This window comes from Ambystoma mexicanum, chromosome 13 (assembly GCF_040938575.1).
Source record: "Ambystoma mexicanum isolate Mex_15411 chromosome 13, UKY_AmexF1_1, whole genome shotgun sequence".
Classification (NCBI taxonomy): domain Eukaryota; kingdom Metazoa; phylum Chordata; class Amphibia; order Caudata; family Ambystomatidae; genus Ambystoma; species Ambystoma mexicanum.
In genome coordinates, this window is record NC_090938.1 from 243,452,371 (window position 1) to 243,465,662 (window position 13,292).

The window sequence follows — 13,292 nt, forward strand, 5'->3', positions numbered from 1 at the left end:
CTCGAACAATACCTACGATGCATGCTGCACCAAGTCGAAGGAACCTGGAGAGATCTATTATGGATAGCCGAATATGCTTACAACAATTCAGTACATTCTAGTACTGGGCAAACACCTTTTTACACCCTCTATGGCAGACATCCACATACTTCCGAACTAGACAGCCCTCCCAGCCTTGAAATGCCTGCTGTAAAGACTCTTCATGCAAACATCACTCAAGCCTTTAAAAAGGCAACAGAGCAGTTAATCCAAGCCAAAAGTAAGCAAAAAAGGTTTGCAGACCAACATCGGAAAAAGGCTCCTGACTATCAGATAGGAGACAGAGTTTGGCGAGCAACAAAATACATACCACTAAAGGGAACCCAGACTTTTCGCCCTCGCTATTTGGGACCTTATCCTGTTCAAGCCATCATCAACCCGGCAGCAGTTAAACAAACATTGCCAGCTAACATGCAAATTCATCCAGTGTTCCACGTCTCACTGCGAAAACCAGTACAACCCGGTACACAAGTTAAACCACCACCTGAACCCATCATGATCGATGGAGAACCCGAATACGAAGTGAAAGAAATCCTGGATTCCAAATATACCAGATCCAAACTATACTATCTAGTCGATTGAAAGGGTTATGGCCCTCAAGACAGATCTTGGGAACCTAGTGAGAACATTCATGCACCGCGTTTAATTAGAACGTTTCATCGAAACTTTCCAGACAAGCCTGGACTAGGCAGAAGAATCACCTTAGGAGGGGCCTTGGGGGGGAGTTCTGTCACGACCTGTGACCCAGAACCCACCTGGCATGGTCACATGCCAGGTAGGGTTAGGACTCAGGGTTCATTTGGGGCCCCAAGTGCCTTACATTACCACCAGGTACTCTCCTGGAGTCAGACCTGGCGCTTTTGGCGCCAGGCTCATATTTGAAATGGGACTTGAGGAGACTACTTTTTGTGTATAAGCCTGCAGCCAACATGGAGGCACCCACACAGTCTAGTTCCTAAGAACCAGACTGTGCGGTGCAGTGTTTTAGGGTGTGGTAGCCCGGAATACTTTACCTGGACTACTTTACAGGGGAAGGCTATATAAACCACACCCAAGTTACAGAACGTGCTTTGCGTTATACTGCAGCCAGCAGCGTGACGCTCATCGTGTTCAGAGACCAGCACCCGGCGTTCCTGGAATAGCGGTCCTGCAGAGGAGACAAAAGAACTTCATTAGCAGTCCCTGGTTACCTGCAGCTTATCATCCTTCGATCCTGGCTGCTTGCGGTCTTCCATCCCGTTGGCAGCATCTTCAGGACATAAAACACGCACCGGAACGAAGCACCTGGAGGGAGAGAGAAAAAAGGACAACGTTAAACAGGTTACTCATATCAATCACAGCAGTAACCATAACCTCCTCACCTGGCTGGGCATATCTTGGCCAGTTCTGCTCCGGAAATCTCTGCACGCCCAGAAAGACCATCGCGACCTGAAAAGGAATAAATAATACAGGTTAGCCCAAAAAGACATTAGCGCGCTGCACTCCGCGCTGAACCTACCATTCTTCATACACTCCGCGTCCATAATCCCGGCAGGAGCCTGATCCAAGCAGCGCACCCAGAGAACCTCCGAACACCTAAGGGGAAACAATCAGGGAAAGACATTAATAGCATGAAAGAAAAGCAAAGGCCTTCAGAGACTGCTATAACCAGACTTACTTCCTTAAAGACACTTGAATGGGTTGACACCAGTGAAGTTAACTCGGTCGCTTCAACTTGCAGAAAACGACGTGCCCCTGCGCAGAAAGCAGGATGGAGAGCACGCCAGACATCATAACAAGGTGAGGAGGGGGCCATCAGGTCGAGTTCAAGGGGATGGTGGGAGGAAACGAAATCTGTGCCTAAGTCCAGTCCTCCTGTGTTTTCAGACCCACCTGCATTAGAAGAAATCATCCCGAATTGGGCACATCCGGGGGGGAATCCGGCAACCAGGGCATACAGGCATCCACGTGGATACCAGGTGAGCGTAACAGTCTGATGGTCATTGGTCGGCTTATTTTGCCTAATACAAAGTGTCTACAGAAAGATTGCATGACAGTCAGACTAAATCGCTGAAGAACTCTCATACTAAGCTACAGAAAGAATTAGAGCAGTACAAGCATCCAACCGAGGCCAGCCAAACAGTAAACACACTTGCAAAACAGGCCTCTACCCAAGTGTTTCTGCAGCAACCATTAAAGATAACTCCAGTTGTCACATGCCTCCATGTCTACACCCCCAGCACAGCACACTATTGATGACACATCATCCACCACTGCTGCCACCACCTTTATGCCTATGCGCACCTATCCTCGGGCCAATACTGAGGCTGAACCTATGTGAATGCACACTCCCTGGAGCTCCCCATGCTGCCTGACAGCCCTACTTCTTTCATGGAACATTTTAACACAATGATGGCCTGTTATGATCACATGGTTGGGGACCTTAAACAACTCCTACCGGCTGTGCTCAAAGACACTTTGTACAAACAAATTATGGACAAACTGCAATGGCCTGACACACTGGAGGAAGGTGAGGCTAATACTGCTTATATTACTGCACTTACCACCCGTATCAAAGAGAAATACCCTGTCAAATCTGACTGAAAGATCACTGCTTGCAAACAAAACCGGTCTGGATCTCCCTCTGACTACCTATCCAAATTGACTGACTGTTTCACTAAATACTGCAGTATTGCAAAAGCTGTGGAACAAGCTAAACTTGAATTAGTTTCTTATTTTGGGAATGGTCTCCTTCCTGAAATTCCAAACTATATTCAGAATATTCAGATTGGGTAGCAAGCTGAATTTATTGAAAAAGCATTGCAAGCAGCTCAACATTTCTATGACAAACTCAAATGCCAGGATCAAGATTGGGCTACGCGCCTCATGGCTTTACAGATCCAGCATGCTCAACAAAAGACTTCCTTTGGGGGCCTGGGACACCCGGGTACCTCACCAGCCCTATGCCCAACAGAATCCTCCGCCACCTTTTCACCAGGGCCATCTGCCACAACAGACTTTAGCACACCCATTTTTTTCCTGCCCAGCAACCCCTGCAGGGCAACCTTTCTGCAGATATTGTAAGCAGACAGGCCATCTTATCCAGCAATGTCCTACCAAACCTGTCAGACCACAGCAATATTGTCCCACTAATCCATGCAATGATTTCATTCATCCTAACATTTCTAATTGCCACCCTACAGCCCCACCACCACCCCTACGCCTCTTTCTTCTCCTAAAGGAGGCTACCAGGACATGTATATTTCCTATGGTCCACAATGACATTGCCAGAGGGACCCTGCCATGCTGTCTGCTGCTTTGCTCCCACTAGACCGGTCTGGTCCCTATCTCATTGTGACATCCAAGGGAGAACGGTGAATTGTTTGATTGACACTGGTGCCAAACTCTGCACGCTGCGAGCGGCTGCATTTCCAAATGTGGATGTCTCAAAGGAAATTGTCAATGCTGTTGGGATATCTGGCACTACTATTCCACACCCAGTGCCAAATGAATTGTCTGTTTCTATTGGTCCTATCACTGAACATCATCCCTTTATGTTGAGCCCTTGCTCAGCTGCAAATCTGTTGGGTATTGATCTGCTATGTAAGATGCATTGCACCATTTACTGCTCTGATGGTACTTATCTAGAGGTTCCACAATCTAGGCAAGCTGAATGTTTGTTTCTCTTCCAACAGCCCTCTCAACCGGAGCCTCCTCGGCGTTACTGAGTCTCGCGAGTAATCCTACATACCTGCCTTTGATAACACAGACACAAGTTTTATTCCATAATATAGTCAATGTACTTCACCGGTCTTCTGCACTCTCCCCTTGGCCGATCCTCCTTCTCACACTCACCAACCGGCATGTGTATTGCTTCATATGTCCCCTTCGGCAGCTCGTTCTTGGTCTCACTTTCTCTGTGGGGTGTCCTCTGTGCCTCCCACTCTGGTTTCCCTACTGCCACCTAGTCTTGCTGTTCTCGAATGCTTGACTCCTCTTGCGTTCTCGCAGTTGGCTGATGCCGCTCAAACATTGCCAACCGTTCCATATTTCACATGTAGCCATCTTGGGTGCGGACATGGTTTGTCCCTGTGTGTACTACTTTGAATGACCGACTGAACATGGATCCCATCACTTGATGTTTGAGCGGGAGGCGAGTTTTGATCCAGCCTCCCTCCACGACTCCTCGGCCATGCGTTGCTCTCCGCTGATTGCTCCATTTCTTCATTTGGGCCTTGCTGTTCTTTATTCTCCATACCACATCTTCCATATTATCCTCCTCGTCTTCCCTTACGCTAGCCAAACATGGAGTTACCAGTGTGGACGCCACTCTCCTCCCCCACAGCATGCAGGAGGGTGACACTTGGGTGACACCATTGGGGGCCAAGCGGTGAGCTGCTACGGCTTCTTTGACCGTTTTCAGCAGATCCATTCCAGATGCCGTGGCTAACTGTATTGCTCCCTCGATTAACCGGTTCGCCCTTTCCACCAGCCTATTGGCCTGCGAGTGGTACAGTACTGTTTTTATTTGTCTTAAGGTGTGCTTTTTCATGAAAGTCTCCATTTCTCTTGAGACTAATTGGAGTGTCCTTGGGTAGCCCTTCCCTCTGGAATACAGATGTCAGTACTTCTAAGACGGTTGACATGGTGATATTTGCTTCAATTTCAGCTTCTACCCACTTTGATAAATGGTCGACCATGACCACTCCATAGCAATGTTCTGGTGACATCGCTTCCAGGGGGCCGATAAAGTCTAGTCCAACCTTGTGCCACACTACATCAGGAACTTCAGTGGGTATGAGTGGCGCCTGTCTTGTCTTTAACCTCTTATCGCTGTTCAAGCTCTCGTGACATCTGTTGATCATTGTGCAGATGTCCTGTTCCATGGCTGGCCACCAGTATGCCTCCCTCACTCAACACCGCATCATGGTGTTCCCTAAATGCCGTGAGTGGGCCCTACATAGGATGACTTTCCTCATGCCCACAGATGGAATCAGCTGATCGCCCTTGATGATCAGTCCGTTCACCTCAAATATTTCTTCTGCTACTTTCCAAAAAGGCCTCATGCCTTCTGGGATGGTTCTTTCCTCCGGCCACACTCTCCTGACACATTCCCTGAGCCTCACCACCGTGGGGTCTTTACAGGCTTCCTTGTTCCAATGGCCCTGGCTCATTTCCAGAAATTCAGCACTCTTCAGTTCCTGAATGGACGCTACTACGCATTCGTCCTCTAAGAACGTGGTTGCACTCTCTCGATTTCCTAGTAGCCTGGTCAGGCAGTCAGCTTGGGTGTTCTTCCACCCTGCTATGTGTGCTATATTAAAAGTATACTCCTGGAGCTTTGCAGCATCGCGTGCTAGTTGAGGCTTGGAAGTTTTCGTCCCTCTGGGCGCTTAGCATGTGGGTCAAGGGTTTTTGATCCGTGACTAACTTGAATTTGGTGCCCTAGATGTATGTTCTGAAGTATTGTACTGCCCACACGAAGGCTAACATCTCCTTCTCCCCTGTTGAGTAGTTTCTTTCAGCTTTGGATAATGCCTTGAATGCAAATGCCACTACTTTTTCTGTATTTCCCCTCTTCTCCGTCAGCGCGGTTCCCAACCCGTACGCATTGGCGTCGGTTGTGATTATTGTGTCCCACTTGGGATTAAATGGTTGTATGCACAGAGCTTTCGCAATCCTTTCCTTTATGGCCTCGATTCCTTCCTTCGGCGCCTGCAGCCAGGTAAACTCAGCTCCTTTCTTGAGCAGATCTTAATGTTGCGGTGACCTCAGAGAAGTTGGGAATAAACTTTGCGTAATATTCCACAAGCCCCAAAAAGGATCTTAAATCATTCTTGCTGGCAAGTTCTGGGGCTTTTACGATGGCCCGCACAAGGTTTTGCTTGGGACTGATCCCCCAACAGGATATCTTGCATCCTAGGTATTTGACTTCCTTGGCCCTCAGCATGCACTTATTATACCTCAGCTTCACACCTGCATCTTGTAGCTTGTAGAGGACTTTCTTAGTATAATGTCATGAGTATACTCAGCGTAATTACTATATCGTCTAAATTACTATGAGAATTTTCCCACGTCCCTCGGCAATGAATACATCATCTGCTGGAATGCGTAGGCCACTGATGATAGGCCAGACAGCATCCTGGTGAACTGATAGGTGCCGAACAGGGTAATGAACGCAGTTAGGGGCCTAGATTCCTTATGCAAATGTATCTGGTGATAGGCATTCCTCATGTCGAGCTTGGAAAATACTTTGGCCTCCTCATCCCCAATTATGTTGTATAATGATCAGGCCTTCTGTAGAGTTCTAACGTTGGCTTTAATTGTAACAACCGGTGGCAACACCAGTACATTGATTTACAACACATTTATCTTAACTACCTTATAATTTCCAAGTCTCTGGGGCTTTTTTGTACTTCCTGTGTGCTTGTGTACGTGTCTGGCTCTGGAGCCCTCTCTAATGCAGCTACCATTTTCTGCGGCTTCTGCACTTCTCGCATCAAGTCTCGGGAGAACTCGGCGTTGCAGAGTCTCGCAAGAAATCCTATAGATCATATGTTTATTTTGTATTTATTTTTATTGTACATTTATAACGCGCTTAATACCAGCAAGTGGATTCTAAGCGCGGAATCGTGTTTCGAACCTTTACAGCGTTGCGTTGTCTTGCTTCCAAGACAAGCTATCCTCCCTCCTTCCTATGTTTACCCCTGTGAGTTACCAACGGGCGAGCACTTGGCGCGCCGTGGGTTGCAATTGTATTAAGATTTAAACATCAAGCACGATGCCAGGGATACAAGGGTACATTTGCATACGGTATATTATCGGTGTTTCACCTTTTGCCCAATTAAACAATATTGTTGCAGAGAAATTAAGTGTACTAGTGTCATTCTTGTTAGGAGAGGTTATACTGACTCAAGGTTTATCATGTGCCGATTTATTTAGAGCTCAATTTGCACAGTAAGGACTAACAGTTGCTACTCAGCAAGCGTTTGCCGCCAGTTATGTTCAATGTAGTTTCCATTTTAACAGCATGACAATGAATACACCCAGTATCAAGGCCACTAAAGGGCCTGGCGGCAAAGGGTCAGTGATAGGAAACTATTCCAATTATGGACGTCACACTATGGGGAACACACTAATGTGGCGCCAGAGAAGGGCGTTAATTGACAGTTTAGCGAATGCTGGCAGAAGGACAGAAAGGGGAACATCAAGTGCATTTAATGATTGGCTCTACAATTACTGGTGGGAAAATGGGGGCGAAAAAATATTTAATAACATAAATGAAAGCTATTATGCACAGGCTGTTGAGCCCAGGTATGAAGTACTGGGGGCTATTAGTGTCTTGAAATAACACAGATGTGTTCTATGTGCTGTCACAGGGGTAAAAGCTCTGGGGCACAGACGGAGAGGATCGTTGCAGGTTGGTCTCAGTGGTACAAGCCAGAGGATTACATCAATACTGCCTCGAAAAGGAGGTTGTGCCATCACTTGAAGGGCTGTGAGAATGCGGTTGACAGGACGTATGTAGAGTATGAAGACCTAACTTGCATTTTTGAATGGTATAAAAATGAGTGTGGTTTAACAGCTTGATGATACTGGGGAGCTGTGTGTAGAAGCCTGATACGGGCGGCCTTGAATTACAATTGCGCCATATCATTTTGACTCCTGTCATGCTAGGTCTGTTTCGAGATGTTGGGACAAGGTTCACTGGACATGTTCACCAGCGGTGAGGACAGTGCGGGCCAGGGGAGTTGCTAGGTCTGGAAAAGACCCGGGGCTACGCTGATGTCGGAACTGTTGGGACTGGGGGCTAGCTAGTCTTTTGGCTGTAGCTCCTGAGATTCTATCCGGGGCTACAACCAAAAGATCAGGGGCTATAGCCCCCTTAGCCCCCCCCTAGCAACGCCGCTGGTGCGGGCGTCGGGGGTGGGCATGATTTCGATGAGGAGACTGAGCTGTGGGCCCTATTTCAAGAGAGAATACACAGCAGGGGAAAGTTGGAGCAAAAAAAGGTGCTGGAGGAGGGGCACGAGGTGCCCACACACGAGCAAGTAGTGCAAGTCAGATTTGCCCACCCTTAATGATAGAAGCCCCTCCGCCCACTGAGATGTCTGTGGAAGAATGACCTAAGATAAAGAGGGCCATGCGTCAACCTAGGGGTAAAGCAATAGCAGCAAAGGTACAGGAATAGTTTGAAACTCAGGTTGTGGCGGATCTCGCCCAAACCAGCAGTACGGGTCAGCTGGCGGAGCTGTCAACAGGTAACGAGTTGGGAAATAGTTCAATAAGTAGGGTATTGGAGGAAATGCTGAAGATGTTACGAGAGGCTGGGCATACACCATGTGAGGGGGCAACATTGAGACCACAAGGAGAGAATGGGAGAGCCCCCCAGGGCCTGCAGCGATCGTGGATGACACAGGGGCACCAACCACCCTTGCTGCAGTGGGACTCTCTTGCTCCACGGAGGGCACAGCTGCATCATTGCAGCAACAGAACACAGGATTGTGTGAGCTGGGGAAAAGGAGGATTAGACCCAACATTGGTCCCGTTGGTTACCCCCACAGCAGTCAAATGCGATGGCAGGGGTGAACAGACCCACAGTAATTGTGGAGAGTGGGACAGATGTGGGGGGTCAGCAGGGAGCATGGGGGATAGCGTCCTCCTATTGACTATTGCCCCCTGCTGTCAGGCAAGTCCAGCCTAGCGTGGCACATTCCCAAGCAGGTTAAGGGGCGAAAATGGGCAAGGGAGTACTTTGACATATTTTCTTTGCTGTCAGCAGAGACAGCGGGCCAGATATCATGGATAGCAAGGAGGAGGTTAGAAAAAGACAGCGGAGAACTATGCCAGAAGAGACAATAGCTAATTGGAACAAGGCATTCTCTTTACTGGCAGCAGTAATGATGGAAAGGTTTCCTGAGCAGGGAGCTGCACTGTGGAAATACAGGGACATAATTGTCAATGAGCAAAGGAGGTATGTTTCCACAGGTTGGGTAGATTAGGACCAGGATTTTAGATCCAAGATGGCACTGGTTCCCGATGGTTTAGGACGATTTTCCCGAATCAAAAGGTTCAAATGAACCTTTTGTTCTAAAAATGCTACCACCAAAGGTTCGAACACAAAAAGTTCGAACCTTTGGTGGTAGCATTATAAAAGAAAACAGGGGCTGCAGGGGTGTCCCCCGTGAAGTGGGAGAATGGAACAAAAGGCTCCCACCAATCCCCTCACACCCTGGCCTAGAGGATCGCGGCCCAGACACCCGCCACGAGAGGAGTTTGCCTATCTACCAGACGACCAAATACCCTGGTACAGGAACATACGGATGTGCCCACCAGCCTGCCCACCAGCCTGCCCTGCCCATGCCGACACCTGCGGCATGGATGAACTCGACTGAACCATTCAACAGTAAATGAACACATCGTTAGAGATGCCATGACGACCTAGCCAACGGTCAGCACACCCGTGCAAACATGCACACTGGAAACCCCCACACCAATCCACACGAAGAACATATTCAGTGCTATGAAGTAGGTGACAGACATACCCACTGACGCGCATCTTTATTATTTTTCACATAGGTTTTTCAAAATGCAGAAATGCAAGACGCACAACGAACTCATCTAAAATGCTTGCTGACGCTTCTCCTACCCCATGCATTGCAATGAGAAATATAACGAAGACATGATACCGGGGATAAAGCAATATGATACCATAACCTAAAGCGCCGTGCATCAAACGTCCCCAACTATGCACCAGGCCCAAATAGGCCATAAGCAAGAGCCTCCATGAACATTGAATGAGCAAGAGTACAATTGCTGACCCTGCAGAATGAGCCCAGCGAGAACAGACAGTCAAGGGCACAATGTTGCAAACTCGCATGCCACAAGCCGAAGCCAAGGTCACACCTGCAAACTAAGCCAGGCACACAGTGGAAAATGCAATATTAAATGTGCAGAATTCTGCCTCAACCACGGTCTCTCCTCACGTGACCAAGCCGAACCTGACAGGGTGCCAGGCCCAGGAGGAAGGAGGCGCCTGGATCCCACGTTTTGAGACACAGGCAGCAACAATTAAGCGACTCAATGGACATCTGCGGCGGTGGGAGTAGTCTGCCCTCCAGCATATGAACAAATCCTCGCATTGTCTGCACATACCCATAGTTATACATTGTTGCAAATGACAGGTGCACCGCGAGCTGGGAACAGCGATGGTCCCAGACTGGGGGGCTCGCGAGTGGACCAATCAGAACATGGGGCTCTTATCACTGACGCCATTAACATTAGCCAATCCTCAGGGGTCTTCATGTAACAATTTTCATGTATCTAATTGAAGGGACAACCCAAGTATACACCTGACTGACCCTCAACCACTAACAGCGCTCTCTATACGTATGCTATACTAACCCTACCACTCGAGGAACCAATCCAGAGTGGCGATAGGTTTTTTGCTAACTTTCCCAGGTGACGCAAGTAAGGTAAAAAGGGCCTGCGAGCCCCACGAATGGAGAGAGAGTGTCAGGACGGACGCGTACGATCCTTGACCCATCCCTGCCATTTTGTTTAATAAACAGCAGAATCACCTTGCTTCTTGCGTGTGCCTCATACTCATTTTTGGGATACACGGGAGGAGTTGGGGCCTCCCTGCCCGGGGGTCCGCGGACGGCCCAGCCGACCCCGGGAGAATTTCCCCCCGACAAGTTGGAGGCACTGCTGAGATCTGTTTAAGATCTGCTTTTATTTTATTTTTCCGAGTGCTCCCGTTCCGAGGAGGCCCGGTGGCGCGGCCCCCTCTGCCGCTGCCCCCTTTTGAGGACTACAGGACCATCGCGGAACTGCGAGAAGACCGGACAGCGCAATCCGGATATTGGCCTTCGGGAGCCGGTTGAGAAGTATCCCGCCCGCGGTTGGCGAGTGTCCAGACGTGGTCCAGACGAGGGGAGGTGGCGAGCCGCTTGGAGGGGTGCACGCAGTCGAGCGGCCCTGCATCAAGAGAACTTGGTGAGTATGCCACGCCCAACAAGCAATGTGAAATTGTGAGGGAGGGGGGAGGAATAGAATACGGGAGGCGGGAGGTGTTACACAGGTGTGCGGTGAAGGTTTGATAAATTAGTGTTGACGGTGAAGTGAATGGTAGCTGGACAAGTGCGAGAGCAGTCCGCTACGTTACGGAAGAGGAGAGGGCGGAGCACGAAAACACGTGCGGCCGCTCACAGACACTGATTGGCATAGGTCGCGACCACGTGTAAGGGTGTGTGTGTGCGCGGTTTCCTACGACTTGGTGATTATTGATCAATGAGTAGATGAGGATCCCTATTGATCGAGCAGGAAACTCGATATATAGATGACGTTTCCCTGTAGGCGGTAGCTAGCTGGTTGCCTAATACGGAAGATAATTGGCTGGTTAAGCCCTCCTGTCGAGGGGCGTATCACACGCGAGGCGACGCAGTGTGCGCAGTCCGATTATATTGTTGATTACCCTGTTCCAGGCATGACAGGAAGACAGCTGTGGGGTTAACGGGGGTAGATTGCAAGCGTATTTTGAACTTTTAAAAAAAAACATGTAAAGAACTTACCAGAAGTTTTGGAGGAGATCGGTGACGTCACCAGTAGGGCTTTCATAGGATATCTCGAACACAAGGCATTTTTTCGGAGAGTGGTGGGGAAGAGAATAATGGTAAGGGAGTGGAGACGGAGATAAACGGTAACGAGTAGATAGGGGCAAGGTGAAAAGGGGGACGTGGCTGCGCACGGAGAACGCCGGCCACGACAAGTGAAGAAAGAGGAGGAGGGGTAAAAGAAAGTGGGACGGCTGTATAAGAACGCAGGGGGCTACGTGCGCCTCGGCCGCAGGGGGCCGTAAAGGTGTTCCGTAAAGGAAGAAAAGAAAGAAAAGAATATACAAATGCAAATGCCATATTTTACTATTTTTCCTTAGCGGACAATCGCAAGTCCCCAAAATTACGGGCCCAGGTAAAGATCTAAGATTGTATAGCATACACTGTTAGCAAGATAACCGCTACCATATAGGGGTAGGATAACGAGTGAAGTGCTACTATGTCATACGGGACAGGATCGGGCTGGTGGGGGAACACCCTCACTACCCCGCTACAGCATATATGTAAAACACTGTCACCCCATAGGGAGAAACTGATCAAATATAGCATAGAATAGACACGGGACGGACAACAAAATGACGACATCATGGCCGCCTAATGGCAGTTTCGATCCATATACCCAACGTTCACTGTTAAACCATCTGCATAACACATACAAGGGGAAGAAGTTGACACACCACGTGGAGGTGTTTAACTTATGGAGGATGTTCCAAGGGTCCCGACCAGGACCAAACGGAATGTTCATTATGGGGGAAAAAACGGAAGAGAAGAAGATTAAGGAGGAAGGAGAGAATGGGGAAAAAGAGAGTGAAGGCAAAGAGAACACGGGGAACGGACAAGAGGGAGGAGAAAAGAGTAACAACCTAACGAAAAGGAAATAAAAAAGGAACAGAGCGACGATATGCCCCTAGCGAAGGTAGTGAAAAAGGAGGAAGGGGGGTTATATCCTTTAACAGAACTACGAGAAATAGTACAATTAAGGGCGGCTGAGGGGTACTCGAACCCGGCATACAGCCCGCCACCATATACAGCTACAGGTGGCCACACGGGAGGGGAGCAGAGTAGTACGACGGGATCAGCTCGTACGAAGATGCCCGCAGGGGAGGGGAGGACTGGCGAAGAGCAGGTCGCGGAAATAGGACATGATGAGTGGGTAGCTGCGCAGGTACTATTAAAATTACGAGGTTCATTAACAGGAGAAGAGAAGGAGGCAGTAATGAAAATGGACGAGGATAATACCAGGAAGAGTGAAATGAAAGGGGAAGAGGGGAAAAGAAAGAGGGAAGAGCTGTTACGACAAAAGGAAGAGATTTTGCAGAAACGATTAGCAGAATTAAGGGATGAGCAGAATGCACTGATCAAGCAGCTCGAGAGAGAGGAAAGAGAGAGAGCACGGGAAAGGAAAGAGAGAAAGAATGAGTTGGAAAAAATGAGGGAACGAACTGAGGAGCAAAAGAAAGAAGCAGAAAGGGTAAAGGCAGTAGCAGAAAGGGTATCCAGAGCAGCACTGCGTGACAAGAAAAGGGAGGAAGAAGAGAAAGAAAAAGAAATGGAAATATGGAAGAGGAGATTACTATCAGAAATGACAAAGAAATACGAAGAAGGGAGGATGATAGAGAGTATATTAGAGCGGGAAAGAGCAAGATGGGAAAGGAAGAG

General features: G+C 48.6%; 1 protein-coding gene across 1 annotated transcript in view; it reads right to left on the reverse strand.

The window, feature by feature from the left end:
- Positions 1-13,292, reverse strand: part of LOC138520295 (olfactory receptor 6C74-like) — a 126,941-nt gene that overhangs the window by 37,127 nt on the left and 76,522 nt on the right. Inside the window, exons 3-5 of the mRNA XM_069632737.1 lie at positions 1,538-1,614; positions 1,401-1,467; positions 1,230-1,323 (exon numbers count right to left, since the gene is read on the reverse strand). Coding sequence (XP_069488838.1) covers positions 1,230-1,323; positions 1,401-1,467; positions 1,538-1,614 — 238 coding nt within the window. The remainder of the gene's footprint in view (positions 1-1,229; positions 1,324-1,400; positions 1,468-1,537; positions 1,615-13,292) is intronic.